This window comes from Nesoenas mayeri, assembly GCF_963082525.1.
Source record: "Nesoenas mayeri genome assembly, chromosome: Z".
Taxonomy (NCBI): domain Eukaryota; kingdom Metazoa; phylum Chordata; class Aves; order Columbiformes; family Columbidae; genus Nesoenas; species Nesoenas mayeri.
This window is the reverse complement of record NC_137542.1, coordinates 38,400,143-38,421,140: the sequence shown is the minus strand read 5'-3', so window position 1 is coordinate 38,421,140 and position 20,998 is coordinate 38,400,143. Positions and strand designations below refer to the sequence as shown.

General features: G+C 40.8%; 1 protein-coding gene across 3 annotated transcripts in view; it reads left to right on the top strand.

Annotated features, from left to right (window-relative positions):
* The first annotated feature begins 7,723 nt into the window (after positions 1-7,723).
* The window catches only part of ST8SIA4 (ST8 alpha-N-acetyl-neuraminide alpha-2,8-sialyltransferase 4), a 50,994-nt gene continuing 37,719 nt past the window's right edge, over positions 7,724-20,998 (top strand). The window contains exons 1-2 of one of the 3 annotated variants that reach the window (XM_080362644.1): positions 7,724-8,923; positions 15,292-15,423. In XM_080362644.1, the coding sequence (XP_080218770.1) occupies positions 8,811-8,923; positions 15,292-15,423 (245 nt within the window). In that variant the 5' untranslated portion in view covers positions 7,724-8,810. Of the gene's footprint in view, positions 8,924-8,968; positions 9,089-15,291; positions 15,424-20,998 lie in introns of those variants that run through there. The other 2 variants (XM_080362646.1, XM_080362645.1) reach the window with 2 other exon arrangements.

The window sequence follows — 20,998 nt, the reverse complement described above, 5'->3', positions numbered from 1 at the left end:
AGCAAGTCCCTTTACACACACTAACTTTATATTTTGCCTTTTATGTCATGTGGAATGTGGTCACTGGTTAACTTGTAGCTGAGATATTAAAATATATACAACTTAGCTTGCAGAAAGATAGCTCTGCTGTTTCACAGGGCATCTCGCAATTTCCCCCCAAACCAAACCTTTTTGCATGGATCAAAGAACTCTTTACATCTTTAATAACTTAGCCTAGCATTTTTTCCTGCTCCTGGTGCAATACATCATAGGTTCCTGAATCTTTAAATGTGTAGAATTTCACATATCCAGTTTCTCTACATGGTGATTTGCTTCAAGAAGAAAACAAAAGCTTTATAGATGCTCAGACCGACAAAGACGGGACAGACCTGAAAGCCATCAGCCTGAATTCTAAAGTAATTGTCCTAAAAACGCTGCATTGCAAGATGTACAGGTCAAGACTTGATAATCTGAGATGCTAACAAAAATACTAAAAGGAGTCCAGGTGTAAGACACAACCACCATTAAGTTGTCCAGACAAAGATTCTGAGAAAGGTGCTGTTGAAGCCCATTTGGAATGGTGTGGTTAAACTAGAATAAGGCATCATAGATGCTGATGAAACTGAGTATCAATACACTCATACTGAGAGATACTCTGTTATTATACTATAAAATATGCATGCTATTGATTTTTGGGAAGCAAGTGACACCTGGAACTCACCATAAATATTATATTGTTACTGCCAAAAGCGCTTCCTAAGCCCTTCCTCTCCCTGAGAACACAGACTATTCCTGTGGTCTGTACCAGGGCTTGGGCTGGTAGGACTTGGCTCCAAAGTAATTTCCAGTCACCACCAGGTGAGGATGGACATAGTACACTACAGCTCTCTCTGTCTCCTCTTACCTCTGCTTGGCATTTTTTTCATTTTGAGGCAAGCAGGTGGAGGGGAAGCACATGGAGGGAAAGCACGTGGCATGACTGTGCTTTGCACTGTGGAAAATCTCCACTGAGAGCAAAGAGCCAAACTAGAGCACTTTGCAGCAACTGAGCAAAATCTTTTCAAATGACCTGTTTCTGGGCACAAATCTACATTAGTCACATACTTTTGTCTAACCTAAGACCATGACAGATTTTTCCACCCTCCAATCATCCAAAACATACATGGGAAAATAAGTTCTTACAATTCTGCACAGCTAGGTGGCAATTTCCTGTTCAAGCACATCACACTTGAGTCTTTGCCTTCCTCTGTAATTAGAGAATATTTACATCTTGTGACTTATAGCACTTTACATGTGTATACATATTTGGTATTTATTTCCTTCATAGATTATTTTATTTCAGTCAGGGCTGAACCAGTATTTTCAAAATGAAACATTCTTTCCACCTTAATGTTAAATTTCACAGTCAGTGAAAAGCTTGGTAAATCAAATTTACTTTCCACAGAATTTCTCTGAACTATAGTTTTTGTGTCATTTGTTTCTGCCAAAAATAGCCAATTTTGATTTTGTGATGTAACTTCCTTTAAAGAGCACTAAAATATAAAGTATTATAAGCAAAACTCAAAAGTACTCTGCCTTTTGTTTAATGCAAATCATATTTTTTTTAAGTCTCTGAAGTTGATACAGAGCTTACATTTCCTCCAGTGAAAAACATTGAGAAGCTTCTGAAGGACTTCTGTAACTGCAAATGGTGAAGATTTTGTATGCTTTCCTGAGTCAATAAAATATAGAAAAATGTTATTTCCATCTACACTGTCTTTGAGCAGACTACAAGTAGTAGTATTAGATTATGAATGCAATTTCTATGGAATACATTTGTACGTTTTGTAATTTTTTAAAACTTCTTAGCCTAAGAGACAATATTTAATGAAATACACTAAGTAAAATTATGGAATATCTCTCTTGATATATTCTGCCTACATTTAGTGTCTTCCTATTTTGAGTATAGAACTGTAAGGCAGGAGAGCTGAACTTATAACCTAACCTTGCTGAAGCCAATCAAAATTTTTGTATCTACTTCATTGGAGTCAGAACTTAATCTTAGATCTGCTTCACATGTCTACCCACTGACTTGGATGCTGTATGGAAATTCCCATTTCCTTGTGTTTTTTTTTTTTCTTTCCCTGGTTGGTGCCAGTGTCTTCTCTGTGGACTTCCAACTTCTGAGGCAGGCTTTCCCATGGAAATTTAAAGACCTAGGACCCTGATCATCTGTGACTAGATTACCAAATACAAGTTTGCAAAGAAATGGAAGGGAAGGGAAGGGAAGGGAAGGGAAGGGAAGGGAAGGGAAGGGAAGGGAAGGGAAGGGAAGGGAAGGGAAGGGAAGGGAAGGGAAGGGAAGGGAAGGGAAGGGAAGGGAAGGGGCAAGGGGAAAAAAAAAATATTGTGTTTTATTGCATTTTAGAGAATGACTTGCCCTAAAGAGCTGCTGTTTGAACATGTTGCTTGGAATGTGGTAGAAGAGCATTTTGTCATGTCTTAAGCATTAGCCACTGGTGTAAAACTGTCATTGAAAGCTATCATTAAAAATGAAATTAGTCATAGCAATGCAGGCTGAGAGTACAGCTTCACAAACAAGTTTCCACAGCAGAGGGCATACTATGAACTTACAGCATCTGATGGTTATTATACAGTCACAGTTTGCATGCATGCTTTTGTCTGCAGCAAATATGAGTACTTTAGCTACTAACAAAAAGGGCTTGTTTGTTCATCTGACCATAAAAGGTCTATAAGCAGCTGATGAAGACAGCCAATAACCTCCTCTGACAAGGATCTGAGTCCAAATACTTTGTATGCCACGTGAGTGCAGAAAAGACTAAATTGCTGGTAGGTCTGACCTCTCTCACTGACCAGAAATTCAGTTTTTGACATGGAGAGCATTTCCTTTTGTTGAAACTTACAAAGAGGACACAAAGTGTTGTTGAACTACAGTTTTCCAATTAGGAAAAAAAAGTGGGGGGGGAGGCAGTGAATTCACAACAAGCTGTATACTTGATCTCAGCAAATGCCTCAAGGTGTTACTGCCAAAGAGATATGTGAGAAAATATAGCTGAGGGCATATGGGAAGCTCTCTTAGTATGTGTCTATATACAGTTTAACCATCATTGAATTCAGCAAAATTGAAAATAGCAATAATAAAAATGGGCATTAGCTCCCAAAGAGTGAATATCTCCTGCTGTGGTTTGCATTCAGACAAAAAGCTCCTTTCCTCACCCCCAAATCTATATAGCCTATGTGTGTACCCTGCTGCAAACCATTAGTAAGATGATGTCTCTCACTGGGAGGCCATTCACAGTTACTAAAATATAGCAGAACCTCATAAATTCAACATAAAGCTTCTCAGAAAAATCTCTTTCCGGTTCTCTGACATGGAAAATTAATGCAGTAATATCTCATATTGTATTTTCACTACAATATGTTTTGGAAATATATTACTCAGCGTGCAGTAATGAGTTATGAAGTGTTATAAGTAAATGAAACCAAAGCATAGCCTTTCAAACAAAGGAAAAACTCATTCAATGTTGTGTCTCCCTTGCTTTTATAACTGTGATTATTCACTTGAAAATAAATTAATAAATAAATAAATAAATAAATAAGAAGAAAAAAGGAAAAAAAAAAACCAACAAAAAGACCACACACACACACACAAAGGCAAACAAACAAACAAAAAAAAATTACAATATACAAGTTTGCCTGGATCAGAGAAGTCCGCAATGCACTAGGTAAATACACAACTGCAAAAAAGAACATAAAACAGATGATATGGCTTCATTGAGATTTAGTTTCAAGCCTTCTAAAGAATTGCTGTAGCATTTATTCTAGAGAAAAATACGTTCTCTTCCTACCACACACAAAAAGAAACTGCTGAGAGATTCAGGTAAGCTTATTGCAACTGTCTCCACATTACTGATCTCGTGACTGTTTTGCAAGGCAATTGCAAACACTAGGTCATCATTGCATGTTAGTCATGAAAATGAAAGGGGAGGTGAACCTGAATATGGATTCTGACCTGCTTTTTGTGTATCTAAACATCAAGAGAAATTAAGCACCACCAACACACACCTCGAGTCCTGTACAGTGGAATAACTATACAAAAATGCATTTCACAGCATCATCTTTAATTGTGCTGCCTATAGAAAAGCTTTTGTGTTATGAAGCTGAGGTATTTGAAATACTGCTATTTGCAATGCCAGGAATGTTAAAAATGCAATACTTCTACTACAATAGCAAATAGACTATATTTCAAAGAGGAAGATGTTTCAACAAAAGTATGGATGGATGATTACAAATAGAAGCATAGAAGGTATTCAAATTTTGGCTATAAGAGTACTTCTCCTGCAGAGTATTAGTGTTCTGTGCACATTAACATTAAGCAAAAAATGTGAATGTCTGGTGTCTCTGCTTGAACTATCAATGAAAATATTTAAAGACATTGATGTCTGCACAAAAACAGATTTAAGTATGAGGAGTACTTAAAAATTCCTTAAATAATTATTTATTGTTTTAACTGATGCTTCTTTTTTACAATAAAATTTGAATAGTTAAGACTAATAAACACACTGCATAGGACTAAATCAGAGTTCAAAATGTTAAGCAAATATAAGAATAAAACATCAGCCATACCTATTCCTGAAACACATGACCTTCCCACAGAATTCAGTATTCTGTTAAAAATTATTATATAAGAACCAGAAAGCTCTGCTTGCTGTAAATGGAGCAGGTTTACATTAAAATTATAGATTAAAAAAAAGAGTCAGAAGGGACCTGAAAAAGTTACCTCATCCATCCTTTCACCTTGAGTTTAGAATTCAGAGGATCTGTGTAACTTGGTCCAGAAGACATCCAGTGATGGAAATGCTATGGCTTCCCTAGGCAATCTCTTATAGTGTTTCTCTGTCCTCAGTGGTAACAAGGATAGAATTAAGTCAGAAGATATTTCTGAGCACCCACAGACAACATCAAATACACTTAACACAAAAAGGACTTTATATGATAGTATGTTTTAGCAAATGTAAATGTTTGAAGTTTCTAAACGCTTTCATCAGCATGAAATGCGGCCTTTCAAGAACACTTTGCTATAGGAACCAATTAGCACTCTGAAACCTGATATGCTCAAATGTATTATTATTTATATTATTCATATTTTTGCTCCTCCAGTAGTCTTCATAAAATAAATTATACTGACATCACTAGCTGCCTTAAAATAGGATTTACTAAATGTATTTCTAGGTTTACAGAGCTCAACCATTCCCTTACTTCATTTAAAATAAACCATACAATTTGATATAAACTCTATTCATTACTTAAATATCATTAGATTGTATGAGAAAGAGGAAATCATTTCAAGGCATAATTTAGATAGCTCATTAGACTTATTAAGTGCTGTTAATATATATTAAAGAAAGGTAATTAAATGAAGTGGTGATATGTATGTTTAAATTGTGTATACAGTAAACTCATTTTGTGTTACAACAAAATTTGTCATGGCAAGTGAAATGTACCACCTGGCTCAATTATGTTATATATATGCTATATACCTATATACTATACGCATCTGCCCCGTTACTTGAGTACATCAGAAAGCTAGAGAATAAGAGTATAGATTAGGAGGGAATCCTGATCAAAATAGCTATGAGAGTAGCCTTCTGCACTGTAGTCACAGCTGTAAGGCTATTTCTGAAATAGAGATCAGGACTGATTTGGGAGAGCACTGAAGATTTTGAGAAGTTGCCCTGGGTCAACTTTCAAGTGGCACTGGGACCCTCCTATACAGATAACGTCAGAGCTTAGAATAGCACACACAGAAGGTGAATATGGTGAATCACTGCAGGATCAGATCAATGGAGACAATAGGTGGCTGAGTTGCAAACAGCATCAATCAGTCTTCAAGAGCAAGTTAGCCTACATAAGTCAGGTACATGAGCGATATCATAAATCCTGTCTTGTGGCGGGGGATGCACTGGGTTGTCTCTCAAGATCCCATAGTTCTCTTCTGACCCAGTAGTGTGTTCTCATGGTAGTAGAATGACAGGCATGAGAACAGCCTGAATTTTCAGGATCATAGCCACAGATTACCAATGTGTGCTTCTGGATAAGTGTTTTTTCTTCATATTTTACTCAAGTGTAAATTGACAGTTTTACATTTTAACAACTGAATAACAGTTTGGGAGATTTGATGGTTTGGAGCTTGTAGTTAAAATATTAGATAGGTTCCTCAAGGGTGCTGGGACCATCATGGAGAATGCACTAGTACTGCTCATGATATTTAAAAACACAGAGACATTAAAAAAAAAAAAAAAAAAAACAACCAAAAAACAAAACCCACAAACTGCAGAAGTGTCCACCTGCCTGGATAAGGCTGCTGTGGCTACTTGTACATAGAATCAGTTTGGTGTCAACTTTTTAGGCCTCTTGAAGTGGCGGAGTTCAGTTTCACTCAGACTGGTTGCAAGCAGACAGAGCACAGATACAAAAGTGTACTGTGATGGGCAAGGTACTTCATGATGCCCATCACCAGCAGTCCTCAAGTCTCCTGGTTGCAAGCAAGGATTCCTTGTGTGAGGTGACAATTAGTCCACATGAAGCAGCAGGGGAGATGGATTTTAAGCTTCAGGTGGAAGGAAGCCTAGCAGAAGCTGGAGAAGATGAAGACATACTACTTTCTGAAAGTTCACATAGCCTGGTACAAAACCAAAAGCTGCTGTGGCTAAGTGTAAGCTGCCATTGGTAGCTATGGCTGGAACCAAGTAAAACCACCACCAAAGGTGGGTGAATTTGGGACCCTCTGTATACGTTTTCAGTATCTGTTGTTGATAAGCCCATCTAACTATAAAAATAATCTTATATACAAAAACAATATAAGCATGTAAAAAAGAGTATTTGCAGATGTTCAACAGGACTGACAACTAATCGAATCCTAACTTTTCAGCTGAAGAAGTGATGCAGTTTTTACAATGGTATTAAATAGGATTTTGCATTTGAATTCACTTTTCATCTAGAAGGGACTGTCTGACATGAATTATACCAATTGAAATTTGAAGCTCATGCTCGCAAGTAGAATGGGTTTTACTCCTTTTGCTGCCGATGCTATTTAGAGGTCAGTTTCCAAGACTAGGTTACCAGAGCCTCAGCAGAGAAGGGCACAGAAAACACAGTTTGGTGTGGCTTGTGTGAAAGGAAGTTGCAAAGTATCCATTCTATTCCACTGAGGCTGAATTAAATATTTGCTTTTAAACAAAAATGATTTTTAGAACATAACTACTAGCAGCCCTGACATTATTAAGGATTTCTCCAACCCTTCTTCACTTTTAATGCCTTGAGGTAATATTTTCTCAGGAAAGAAAAATCCATGCTTATCTCTACATTTGCTTGCATTTTGCTATGAAATGTCTGTGACCAAATAGTTCTGAATACAGCATATCAGATCAAATAGACCCAGGGAAAGTTCTGTCACACTGTGAGTTCCCACTCTTAACCTGAGAGGAATCACATCAGATTTGTCACAAATCTGGATCCCCATGGGAGAAGAGTGGTGTTGGTGTTGAAGCCTGTTCCATAAATGTAAGCCTAAGGGCTGTGTGCAGATGGCTGTCACACAGAATAATCCAAGGCAGCCCAGTCACTTTGAAGAGGACAAAATAATACTGAGAAAAGTGGATGCTCATTATTTATTTTTCATGTTGCATTATGCATTTTAAAGGGCTTTTTTAAATTTTCTTTCGAGATTTGGAGTTATTTTGTGCATTTCAGAGAAATCATCCTAGCACAAGTATAAAAATAACGGCCATGTTGAGTCCGCATAGATGAAACAGGGCACAAAAGAGAGGGGCTTGGGCCGTGGATTTGGCCACACTCCGGGGTTAACCTCCGGACGCGGGTGTGCAGAGACCCTAGTACTTCCCTGCCCCTCCCTCCCCTTGCATTCTCCCGCTAGTGTCGGGGCCGGAGGAGCTGCCCAGGCCGTAGTCCGAAGCTGGGATAAACCTGCAATGCCCTTTTCACGCTCCAAGCGTCCGTCAAGCGAGAGAAGAAAACAAAACAAAACAAAACAAAAAAACCCAAACAAAACAAAACAAAAAACAGAAACAAAAACCACCCTTATCCTTCTCAAAAAAAAGAAGCATGTCTTTTTAGTGGCACTGAGCTGGCGGTGCTTTACTCAAACTTTCTGACGTCCAAAAGGCGACAGGGCATTACGTGCTTCAGGGGAAAAAGGCAACCCCTCCACAAACACAGCGGGGCTACAGAGCGGGAGGACCTCCAGCCTCTACCCAGCGGGTGCCGCCCCTGCCCTCCCGCACCGCGGTCCGCAACCCCGCACAGCCCGGACCCGCGTCTCCCGCGGCTCGCTGCTGCTACCTGCGGCGCGACGCCGGGTGCCCGCCCCCACACGGCGCCCATTTGCAGCGCTCCGCCCGCCACCGCCCCGCCGCGAGGAGGGAGGTGCCAGCGGCGCCCCGGCCTGCGCGGTCTAAGAGGGCTGCAGCGGAGCCGGGGCCCGAGGCGCAGCGGAGCAGCGGCGGGAGGAGCTCGGCGCGGCGCAGCGGGCGCGGCGCGGCGGCGCCACGGACTTATCTCCTTGGCCGAGGAGAGCGAGCTGCCGCCTGCGAGCCCTGGTCCTTGGCTATCGGGGACAGGGTGAAAGACAAACTAAACGCCAAACGTCGCCCAGCGTCTGCGCCTTCCTGATTTTATGGTTTTTTTTCTTCAGCTATTTCGTAAAAAGATCTACTGTGTTTTTGGCAATTTGTGCCGCGTGTGGACTTCTTTTCCGCACACCCCCGACAAACAAAGGAAAAGGGGGAGGGAGACTGCGTTTCGCAGAAGACATGCGTTCAGTCAGGAAGAGGTGGACTGCGTGCACGATAAGTCTCCTCCTCATCTTCTATAAAACGAAAGAAATAGCGCGGACTGAGGAGCGCCAGGAGGCACCGCTCGTCGGGTAATTGCGGGGCGCCACGCCGGGAAGGCTCCTCGAGGGGACGTCCTGGCGATGTGGCTGTCTGAGGTCTTCTCCAGGGCCCCACCCGGGTCTTCAGGTCCCCTGGCACACCCTGGGCCGTGACCCGCTCCCGTGCGTTGCCACCGCAACTTGGCACCCTTGCTGGTCTGCGCAGGGAAGCGGGGCGTGGGGCTGGGTGAGGGGGGCGTGTGTGGAGCAGGGGTACTGCTGCGGGACAGGCGGGTTTGGCTGGCGGAGCTCAGCGCCGGCGAACTGGGGGCCCGGGCGGGAGGTTGGCTGGTGTCAGTGTTGCAGCTGATGCTGTTCCCCCCGAGCCGCAGTAATAGGGGGCGCCGGGTGCTCCCCGACGGCCGGCGTAGCTGGAGGTGGTAGTGGCGGCCGCCGGAGTGCGTTGTGCCTCGTTTGCTGCTTTGGGAGGCCCTTCAGAGGTGACCGTACTGGGCTGGGCGGCCGCTGGCAGCTACCGCTGGCTCCTATCTCCGTCCTGCAAGTTTGCCTGTGAGCTGTGCTGCCGGGCTTGCTCTGAGAGTGTGCGAGACATACCCCTAAGGTTCGTGAGGCTCCTCCAGTGGAAACTCTGGTCCCTCGCGGAGACACTCTTACATATTTTCGCTCTTCTGCCAGTCTGAGCTTGAAAATTAAAGGAGAAATTCCCTTGCCATTTTTCTGTGAGCACAGCTTTCTCATTCTCTCACATTGGGTTTGTGTACGTGCATGCCTGTATTCCTCATTTTTCTCGCAGCTTGCAGCTATCCTGTGAAGATGTGATTTCAGCCAAGCTTATTTATCCTTTGAGATGTATAAATTTTTGTTTTCACAGGGAGGAATTCCATGGTGGCCCTGTGAAATCAGCAAAGGCAGGGAAGGGGCTCACACTTTCCTGTGCAAATCGACTAGGTGGCAGAGGGATGCATTCATAGCAGATTTTCTTCCTTTGGCTTTTGCCTTAATTTGAGGAGGAGGCATAAGGAGGTTTAAAGTTCCCGTATTGGCCTGGGGGAAGCTGGGACAATTGCAGCCACCTTAGTTCCCATTTCACCCTCACAGTCCCCAGAGTCTAAACCAGAAAGTGCATCCCTCTTAACTGACCCATGCCCAGGCAGGCCAGTGTGGGAGCTGGGTGCATGCACTGGGCACAGCTGGGTGGCTGTGGCCTTGGCGTCTCCCAGGAGCACGGGGTTGGCCTCACCTGTGTGTATGCCTGATTAATGATGCCATGTTTGCTTCCCTTTGTATGAAAGTCTTTCATAACTTGCTGGTATCTTTCTCTCTTGTTCAGCATGAATGTAAGCCCTGTTTCTGCTGTGATGCTGTGGTATCTGAATACTTAGGGGATGCACAAAAGTTTAAAATTTTGGGGTTGTATGTATGCAAAAATACACGTGAAAATGAATGTGTAAGGGAGCAGCAGCATTAAAGATACCATGTTTCTTAATATTAGGTTGGTGTAAAAGTAGTTGTGGTTTTGGACCGTGAATTTTAAATCGTTATAAATAGGCTCAAACACATCTTTATTAATCAAAACAAGAACCATCACAATAAACACATTTGGTCAATGAGAAATAAGTTTGTTTATTCCTGTAGCCTAAAAATCTCTGCTTTGGGATTCAACGAACTTTTGGAAAGCGTTTTCTGCATCCTGCTGGTTGTGGAAGCATTTTCCCTGCAAAAAGTCTTCGAGATGCCTGAAAAAGTGGTGGTTGGTTGGTGAGACGTCAGGTGATATGGCGGATGAGGCAAAACTTTGTAGCCCAATTCGTTCAACTTTTGAAGCGCTGGTTGTGCGACGTGCAGTCGGGCATTGTCATGGAGAAGAACTGGGCCATTTCTGTTGACCAATGCCGGCTGCAGGCGTTGCAGTTTTCAGCACATCTCATCAATTTGCTGAGCATCCTTCTCAGATAGAATTCAAGATTCAGAAAGCTGTAGTGAATCAGACCAGCAGCAGACCACCAAACAGTGACCGTGGCCTTATTTTAGTTCAAGTTTGGCTTTGGGAGGTGCTTTGGAGGTTCTTCTTGGCCCAACCACTGAGCTGGTCATCGCCGGTTGTCGTATAAAATCCACTTCTCATCACATGTCACAATCTGATCGAAGAATGGTTCATTGTTGTTGCACAGAAGGACACGACACTTCAAAACAATGATTTGGGGTTTTTTTTGTTGTTTTTTTGTTGTTTTTTTTTTTTTTTTTGGTCAGCTTATGAGGCACCTGCTTATCGAGATTTTTCAACTTTCCAATTTGCTTCAAATTCCGAATGACCATAGAATGGTCAACGTTGAGTTCTTCGGCAACTTTGCGTGTAGTTGTAAGAGGATCAGCTTCTATGATTGCTCTCAAACGGTCATTGTCAACTTTGGATGGCCAGATACTACACTCCTCATCCTCAAGGCTCTTGTCTGCTTTCTGAAACTTCTTGAACCACCACTGCACTCCACGTTCGTTTGCAGTTCCCAGGCCAAATGTGTAGTTGATGTTGTGAGTTGTCTCCACTGTTTCACGACTCATTTTGAACTTGAATAAGAAAACTGCTCAAATTTGTTTTTTGTCTAACATCATTTCCATGGTCTAAACCACATCTAAAATAAACAGCAAGTAATAAATCAGTAGAAAAAAAATAATGAAGAAAAGCATGTGTTTAAGAATGTGTTCCAGTATCAAACAGCAAATTTCAACAATGCAAAAACCACAATTCCTTTTGCACCAATCTAATATGTACTCCTTCCTGTCAGAATAGAGGTAGCTGCTAAAATGATTCAGAAATTAGTCATTAGATAGAATTCATATATATTTGCAAAAATAGCCCCCTCCAGCTTATAATGCATTGACATGATTTAAAAGCTACTAAAATGAACTGATGATTTAATATGAAATGTCACTCCAGTCTTCAGAAAGGGCAAGAAGGAGGACCCGGATAACTATAGACCAGTCAGCCTCACCTCCGTCCCTTGGAAACTGATGGAACGACTTATCCTTAGTGCCATCTCAAGGCATATCAGGAATAAGAAGATCATTAGGGGCAGTCAACATGGCTTCACCAAAGGGAAGTCGTGCTTGACCAACCTCATTGACTTTTATGAGGACATAACAAGATGGATGGATGATGGCAGAGTGGTGGACGTGGTCTACCTTCACTTGAGTAAGGCGTTTGACACAGCCTCTCACAGCATCCTCACAGCTAAATTGAGGGAATGTGGTCTGGATGATTGGGTAGTGAGGTGGACTGTGAACTGGCTTAAGGGAAGAAGACAGAGAGTTGTGGTCAATGGGACAGAGTCTAGTTGGAGGCCTGTATCTAGTGGAGTGCCTCAAGGGTCAGTATTGGGGCCTATATTATTCAATATATTCATCAATGATTTGGATGAGGGAGTAGAGTGTACTATCAGCAAGTTTGCTGATGACACGAAGCTGGGAGGAGCAGCTGATACGCCAGAAGGCTGTGCCGCCATCCAGAGAGACCTGGACAGGCTGGAGAGTTGGGTAGGGAAAAATTTAATGAAATATAACAGGGGAAGGTGTAGAGTCTTACATCTGCTAGGAACAATCCCAGGTTCCAGTATAAGTTGGGGAATGACCTATTAGAGAGCAGTGTAGGGGAAAGGGACCTGGGGTTGCTGGTGGACGTGGACAGCAGGATGACTATGAGCCAGCACTGTGCCCCTTTGGCCAGGAAGGCCAATGGCATCCTGGAATGTATCAGAAGGGGGGTGGTTAGTAGATCGAGAGAGGTTTACCTTCCCCTCTACTCTGCCCTGGTGAGACCACATCTGGAATATTGTGTCCAGTTCTGGGCCCCTCAGTTCAAGAAGGACAGGGAACTGCTGGAGAGAGTCCAGCGTAGGGCAACAAAGATGATTAAGGGAGTGGAGCATCTCCTTTATGAGGAAAGACTGAGGGATCTGGGTCTCTTTAGCTTGGAGGAGACTGAGGGGTTACCTCATTAATGTTTACAGATATATAAAGGGTGAGCGTCACGAGGATGAAGCCAGGCTCTTCTCGGTGACAACCAGTGATAGGACAAGGGGCAATGGGTACAAACTGTAACACAAAAGGTTCCACTTAAATTTGAGAAGAAACTTCTTCTCAGTGAGCGTGACAGAACACTGGAACAGGCTGTCCAGGGAGGTTGTGGAGTCTCCTACTCTGGAAGCATTCAAGACCTGCTTGGATGCCTTCCTGTGTAACCTCATCTAGGTGTTCCTGCTCCAGCAGGGGGATTGGACTAGATGATCTTTTGAGGTTGCTTCTAATCCCTAACATTCTGTAACTCTGTGATTCTGTTAAAGAAAATGTGTATTTAGTCATAAGTATGTATGTCCTTAACACTTTAAAATGTAGGTGTAAGGTACTTCTGCCAGGTCTTTAAGTGATGTCTCTATTTCCTTGCTATCAGTGAAAATTATTGTGCAATGTGGTGCTACTCACTTTGGTTAAGGGTATTGGAATACAGTTTCTTTTCCCAGCCTGTCATCCCATCCGTTCTTGTATGAAGCAGGAAACAAAATCCTGAGTGTACTACTAGTGTCTGATGCCACCGTTGATGTTACACTTGCCTCTTTCCTAAAGGAAGGGCTCATGCCATTTGGTCATTTTTGACTGGCCACATGGGAAGGCAGAATCACTTTTCCATGCGATGTTTTACTTCCCAGAAGTACCAGTAATGTAGAACTGTTAATGCACAAGGTGGCCTATTTTATGTTTATAAGTGGCACTGCAGGTTAAGTCCCAGATGTTCCAAAATGTGTATGTGCAATTCCAAAGTATGTGATAAACCTCAAGTCAGCTGTGTTCTCATAGTAAAGTTTGATAGGAAAATAATTGTGAAAGTATGGCCCTTCTTTAACTGGATAGTAATGACCCTTTACAGATCAAGTAATGAAACATGAGTATTATGTGGAATGCAGTGTTTCTTAAACAGTTTTATCTTCTGTTATATTATATGCTTGAATATAGTTTTTTTATATTTAATTAAGTGTCTTCAGGAGAAGAGATCTTATTATTGGTCTGATGGGTGACCAAAGCAAGGTAATTCAGAGTGAAGGTTGACACTGTCACCCACAAATTGCTGTGGCAGCTGTTTAATTTACCTCAGAGGGGATTTGCAGTGATTGTAGAAGATACAAAGTAGCACGAATTTATTTCACAGTTCTTTACACAATTAAGAAATTTCTGGAGTAAATTTAGCATCTTAGGTGCTAGTTTATTTAATATTACTTTAAGTGAAAATAAAGTAGAGCAATTCAAATAAAAAAGAGGTGAGCATGTAAGTGAACACATTTGTTTTAACGGTAGAACAAAGTGCCTATTTTAAAATAGGAAGAAGTATTATTTACATTCTGGTTATTGAATGCAGGAACTTCTGCAGCATCCTATGCCCTGAAGTTAGCATGACCTTGTTAATTTGCATACAGGTCTTGTGCCTACATGATTCCTTAAAGTTGTAGGTTTTTTGATAGATGTTGGTCTTACCTATGACTGTGCAATGTCAGTGCTGCAGTATGTTGGCACAGAGGGGATGAGGGAGAGAGAGCATTGCTACTAATGCTGTGTTGTTTTTGATGAAGTGTACAATACTAGTTTATTATTTACAGGGGTTTTTGCAATTGTAGCGCTTTTTCCACATTACTACATGTTACCTGTTTCATTTATTTGGCTTATTTAATGTCCCATTGCAGGTTAGTTTGAGTTTAGTCTGCTATGTAATTTACCAAATGCCGATACCATATATATATATATATATATATATATATATATATATACACACATATATATACAGCAGTGATGTTGCTGTAACTCTTGCTAAGGGCCAGGATAAGACAATTGAGGTTGTTTGGATGTACGCATACAAAGGTTTCAGGAAGTCTCAAGGAAATTTTGTGTCTTGTATGCTGTTAAACTCCAAAATGCCATGCATGAAAGTCTTTTAGTATCAATAGGAGCCAAAGGGAATCTATTAGGCCATTACTGTAGAATATGAGCAATGCTAGAGGAAAGATTGAAAGTTAACACTTAATTCTTAGTCTAGTATTGGAAATTTGGAACACATAAATGCAGAATCTGCCTCACAAACACTGAAGTTTGATCCAAGTTCACAATTTGGAGTTCATTATAATTTTTGTTATGTCCATTTCATTACAGATATAACCATATTTATGATCTTAAATGGCATTAGATGTAGGTGGCCCGTAGATTTCTCACAGGTACAGTTTATTTGATTTGGCAAACAGATAATTGCTTTTTTGTTGTTGTTGTGAAAAAAAGGAAATATCACCAGTGCGTGTGATGCAAATTACTTAAAAGTAGAGTTAGCTTTGATGTAATCATGTCTTTTCTGTGTTGCATTGCAGAGATGGTGAACTGAGTTTGAGCAGGTCAATGATCAATAGCTCTGATAAGATAATTCGAAAGGGTGACTCCTCAATCTTCCAGCATGCTGTACAAGGCTGGAAAATCAATTCTTCTTTGGTACTGGAAATAAGGTGAGTGTCTTAAATAAAAAACAATCAGTTTTGTATTACCTATAATTCTTTTCATATTGTCTGTAATTTTTCTGGTCTGGAAGACAATAATTTGATTTATGGTTGTAGGTGGATGTTTTATAACTGTACATATTTAGAGTTCAGTGTTAAATGCAACTAAGGTACATCAGACTCCAATATCAAGTCATCTTTCATAAGAATAAATAAAATATTTTCATCTGGTCAATCAGACCCATGCAGTCAGTATCTACATAATACATGTCCACAAATGAGTTGGTTGTCTAGAACTCTCTTGCAGTTGGTGGTGAGAAATGGGCACTTTTAGGACCTTATTTCCTCTCATCTGAAAGGTCTGAAATAGAACACATGGAAATATGCTGAACATATCAGTTTTTCTCTCTTAACTACAAACGAAGCTTAGACAGACAACTTAAATATAGGAATCAAGAGCTAGGATGTCAGGTGCTGTGAATCCAGATGGTTCATGTCACAAGGTCAGATGTTGAAAACAGCTGTATCTTATGCAGTTTTCTTTCCTGAACTTAGAGGGACCAAAAGAGCCTTAGGCTGTTGCTGAGGGGCAAAATACACTAGCAGAGTTAAAGTGAGTGATAGTTCTGATGCCTGTTAGTAGTTACAGTGGGTCTACTCACCTTGGGGTCTGAGAGAAGAGAAAGCGGAAACCTCATAGTGTGTTGTATTGTCATCATATCTTCCCTGTCTTTATCAAGAAGGTGGCCAGTGAGAGAAGTGTATGGAGCATGGTTTGAGAGTGTGGAGGGCTAGAAATGTTGCATTCTGTGAATAATGATAGAAAATAACTATATTTAGCAGCAATCACATAGCGAGGTAGACTTGATTTTCTGAATATAAAGTTGTTGAATAGGAATTTGATCTGTTTATAATGTGGTTTCTATGTTGTTTCCCTTCCTACCTTTTTTTTTTTTTCTTAATTAAAGGACAGCTTACGAAATCTTAAGCAGGCAATGTATGAAAGCATGGCTTCTCTGAATGAGGAACTTAGGGCATTTTTTTAATGACTGCTATTTTATGTTCTGAATTCTAAAACATGCAGAAGATATGAGTAGCTCAGAAATATATGAAGTAGTAAAGGACTGATGTTCTGGAAGTGTTGAGCTGTGGTGGACATAGTGCATCCCTACTGTGAAAGCCAAGGAACAGCGTCAGGGTTGGAAAGACTGGCAGGATTTGGGTAGGCAGCAAATTAATACTCTGGAGCCTGCAGCTGCTCCTCAGCTGCCTGGTAGCTGCTCTGTGGAGTCCCCACAACCTGACTGCCTAGACCATGGGACCCTCAGTCACTCAGCTGCTCCCCAGGCACCTGAGTTTCCTACAGGTAAAGACCTGCTGGTCACTTTAAAATGCAGCTGAGGTGCAGCTTAGGAATGGAGTTTCTTCCAGGACCATGTGTTCAGATGTAGCCTGTTTGACTAGTTGTTCCGTAAAGGCTAAGTTCTGTTCCAATGTAGTCTGCCAAACATAAGGAGATTTTTTTATATCAGTAACAGTATTAAAAAGTTGTATGCATATAACTGACAATTTAAGTTGGAGAAATACTGAGTGACTTCAGAAGAATACTGTTGAAATTTCAAATCATAGGCTATGGTTCTAACAATTAGGAGGAAGTAGCACATTGTTTTACCTGTAAAGTACATTGTTTTGGAAGTCATTGAGTGACTATAAGTAGAGACAGATGATAGCTCTTTTGAGTAATTTTTTTTGAAAAATTAGGTGTTGTATTTCAGAAATATTTTAAACCAATACCCCTTGTTGCTCAATCCAAACAACAAACAAGTAAAAAATATTACAATAACTTTTTGATTAATATTAAGAGAGAAAATGAAGCTTGGCTTATGCTCATTTTTTACCTCTTTCAAAAGCAAAATGCATCGTTCAGACAAAGAGGTAAAACAGTAGAGAATGCTTCAGGATTTTTTAAGCCTGTTACTACATGTGTATCATCTCAGTCTACTAAAATAATGAGTTTCAAAATCAGATTTTTCCTTACTCTTGGCTGGTGGGGGGAAAGTTTAGAAATTTTAGAAATTTTTAGAAATTTTAGAAATTACTAATGTGCTCTTAAGAAGAATCATGATGTGATTATGTGGTAGTTTTTGAAAATTGTGTGGTGAAGGATGTTTTTTGTCTCAGTAGTACAGTGAAGAAAAACACATATCTTGTGCACTGGTTTAAGCAGTAAAGGTTCCACTTCATCAGCGTAAAGATTTTCTGTACAGTGGACAGGAAAGAGCTGACATTATTTAGATGTCCGCATTGCTAGTCTTGTTTTGAGATTAAATATAATAGCTACCGTCATCATGAACCCCATCACAGTAAGCAGGTGTTTTCACTGAACCAGTAAAAGGTTTTAGATTAATGTGACATAGGGCTAAATTTTGATATAAACTATATGAAAGGAATCAGTGCTAACAGCCAGTCATATTCTTTTAAGAAATCTTCTGCTAACCTGCATATTGTATTCAATTACGTTACTCAGTGGTGAGGGAGGGAAGTTTGACATGCTTTTCCCTGATGAAGCCACTTGTGATATGAGTTCCATTCCAATGCTGACTAAACAATGTGCATTCTTCTTTCACTTTTACAGGCAGGTTGCTGTACATCTTTGTTTCCTGTCACAGCAGTAAGAAACATCTTAGCCGTAACTGCTTTTACACTTAAAAGACCTATCAGGACTAGATTAAAATGTGTCTAGCAATCTTACAGGGTGTTCTCATGGCTAAACTAACTGTTCAGCCCTCCAAAGTACATTACATGTGTCATGTAGACCATAAAGATGATTCATACTCTAATATTGCAACTATTAATATGAACAGTGGTGGTCTCATGTGAGGTTGACCATAGCAAGTAATGGTAAGAGAGAAATAACAAAAAAGCTAGCGCCTGTTGAATAATGTTTAAACAGTTAGCAGTTCTTAGCAGTGGAGAAATAATTTGTGAAACCATTAGTGTACAGCCTAAAGACATTTCCTAATACATTAAACATCCGTGAACGGCAGCTACTTTTGTGTCTTATGTCAGCTTAACACCCACATTAGTAGTTTTAAAACCTAGAAAATATTTGATAGTGAGTTTTACTTTGTGTGGGGCTGTTGATCAATATTATGTGTTGACCTAGGTGGCTGACAGCTGGAATATTATGCTTTGTTATTTACTTTGTTGACCATGGGCATCAATCATCTCTGGCTCAGGTTAGTGACAAGTCTATCAGCCTCAAAGGTCCTATGAATTCTTGGTAAGGCCAGGCTCAGATAGGAGTCAATGAGTTAAAAAGCTCCTTTATCAAGACCCCAAGGGAGGATGAAAAGCTTCCACTAGCTTTCTGGTGTCACAAGGTGCTCTATGGGACTTTGCAGCCAGAAGAAGCAGTTGGGAGAACAGCAACCCCTTGGAGATGTTAAGTAGGCATTACAAGAAAGACCTAGACTAGGTGGAAATTATGCATATTTTTAATTACTTGAAACTGTAGCAAATATAGTGCCTTGCCAATCACATTTGGTCTGGTGGGAGAATAATTTTTCCAGCTTGATATTACCTTCTGATTGCTGACAATGTCTTTGAAGAATAATTGGTAATTCGTGTGCCTAATGGAAGAAGGCTGCTTGCTTGGTTCCCCTTCTGTCTGAATTATTTCAGTCATGAAGAAGAGAGAGAATCTACCATCTGCAAGCTTTTGTGTCAGAAGTCCTTTCTACTCTGTGTAGCAGTGTAAAGGTTTTCCAGTTATGGAAACTACAAAATTTCAGTTTTATTGAAGGTCATACTTGCAGGAAGGAGAGATGTGACTGAGATGGTACAAACCTATCTGGGAAAACCTTCTACACAGGATTGATGCCTGTGCACAATCTGTGACCCATGTGAAATGAACTAAAGTCTGGTGTCTCTTTTGCTTTTGATTAGACGAGGGCATTTGTGTTGTAAGGAGCAGATGAAGGTTTGAATTGCAGGAAGACAAGATGAAAATAAACAAATAAAAAAGTAAAGAATGTAAATATCTCTGCAATGTAACAGAGAACTCGATGAGTGGAAATTTCCTGTCAGACTAGTGTGAGAGCCTGTAAGATGTTAACAGCATCATGGGAAAAAAAAAAAAAAGTGCAACTTCCCTCTTAGAAGAGTTCAGATTATTATCATTGTTTATCTTTCAAGTTGATATGAAACAGCTATGACAAGTCCTTGAAGTGGTAGCAGTAAATACTGAGCTGGCAACGGAGCGGTACAATTGCTCTGAAGCTTTTGGAGCAACATTTTAGGGCAAATTGCACTGTTTATTTCAGATCTTCCATGTCTCTAAGACATGTAAACTGGGGCTCTCTAGTCATGATATAATCATAATAAGTAATAATAAACCTTAAGTGGTTTTCACCTCCTTAGACCCTTGCCTCAACTGAAAGGTCAGTGTTTATTGTTGGCTGGGGTGGTTAACTCCTGTTTTTTGACACTAACTTGCTTAACTTAATGAAAAGCAAACATATGACTGGCCTTCATATGGCAAGCAGTAGTTGGGTCACACTCAATATTTAAGAGCCCTCTTTTCCTTTTGCATGCTCACTGAAGATTTGTGCCCAATTGGTATGTGCTTCAGCTACTGAAGTGACCTTTTCAGTCAAGGGAGAGTGGTGTGTCCTGAAAGGCACAAGGAGGGCTAGAATGGAGGCAGAACCAGACAGCAACTTCCCCTACTACAGTGTTCCTGATTGTGTGGTCTTGCATGGACTTGGCAATGCCAAGAACCTTTCCATGGTTAGTTGCAGTTAGGCATGTTTTTAACAAATCCAAATTGTGAGTTGGACTAGATAACCTTTAGAATCCCCTTCCAACCCAAACTACTGTGTGATTCTGTGATTTTAAATGCTGCTTACCTCGAAGATGTTTTCTTAAAACTCCCTTTCATTCAGACTGAAGCCAAACCCAGTATGGGTGTGAACACTCACAGTCTCCACTGCCTTCTCAGGAGGCCAACAGGAGCTGTAGGTGTAGCCATCTAGAAGGGCAGGCTGTGACCTTGTGTTGTCACACAGTTCGTCCTTGTTTTGTTTTTTTGTTTGTTTTGGTTTTTTGTTTGTTTGGTTTTTTAATTAAACCAGTTCAACTGGCAAAATGTATGCTTTACTTAGGTCATAGTCCTTGGTGATTTCAAAAGCTGAGACCACCTTCTGCCTTCCAGCTGGGGAGTGGGAAGCAGCATCAGGACTTGCTAGGGTTAGAAAATCAAGTTGTTTGAAGACCTGTGTGAATCAATCAGAGAAAGCCTGCAGGAAAGCAACAAGAGGGGTCAGAGATACATAACACATGATCTGTCCAATTCAAAAGTAAAAGTTTTCTTAAAAGTTGGACAGCTTCTTAGCCTCACGTCAAGGAAGATTATTGCCAAGACTATGGAATAGTCTGTCTTCCACAGGCAAGGTATGAGGAGCAAGAACAGGCTTCAGTTGTTGTGGGAATGATCTGAGCTAGCTCAAGGAATGTTGTGCTGCTGATAAGGCTAGGGAAGCACTGATGTAGACTTTGTGGGGAGTTGGCAGAGTCCTCAGCA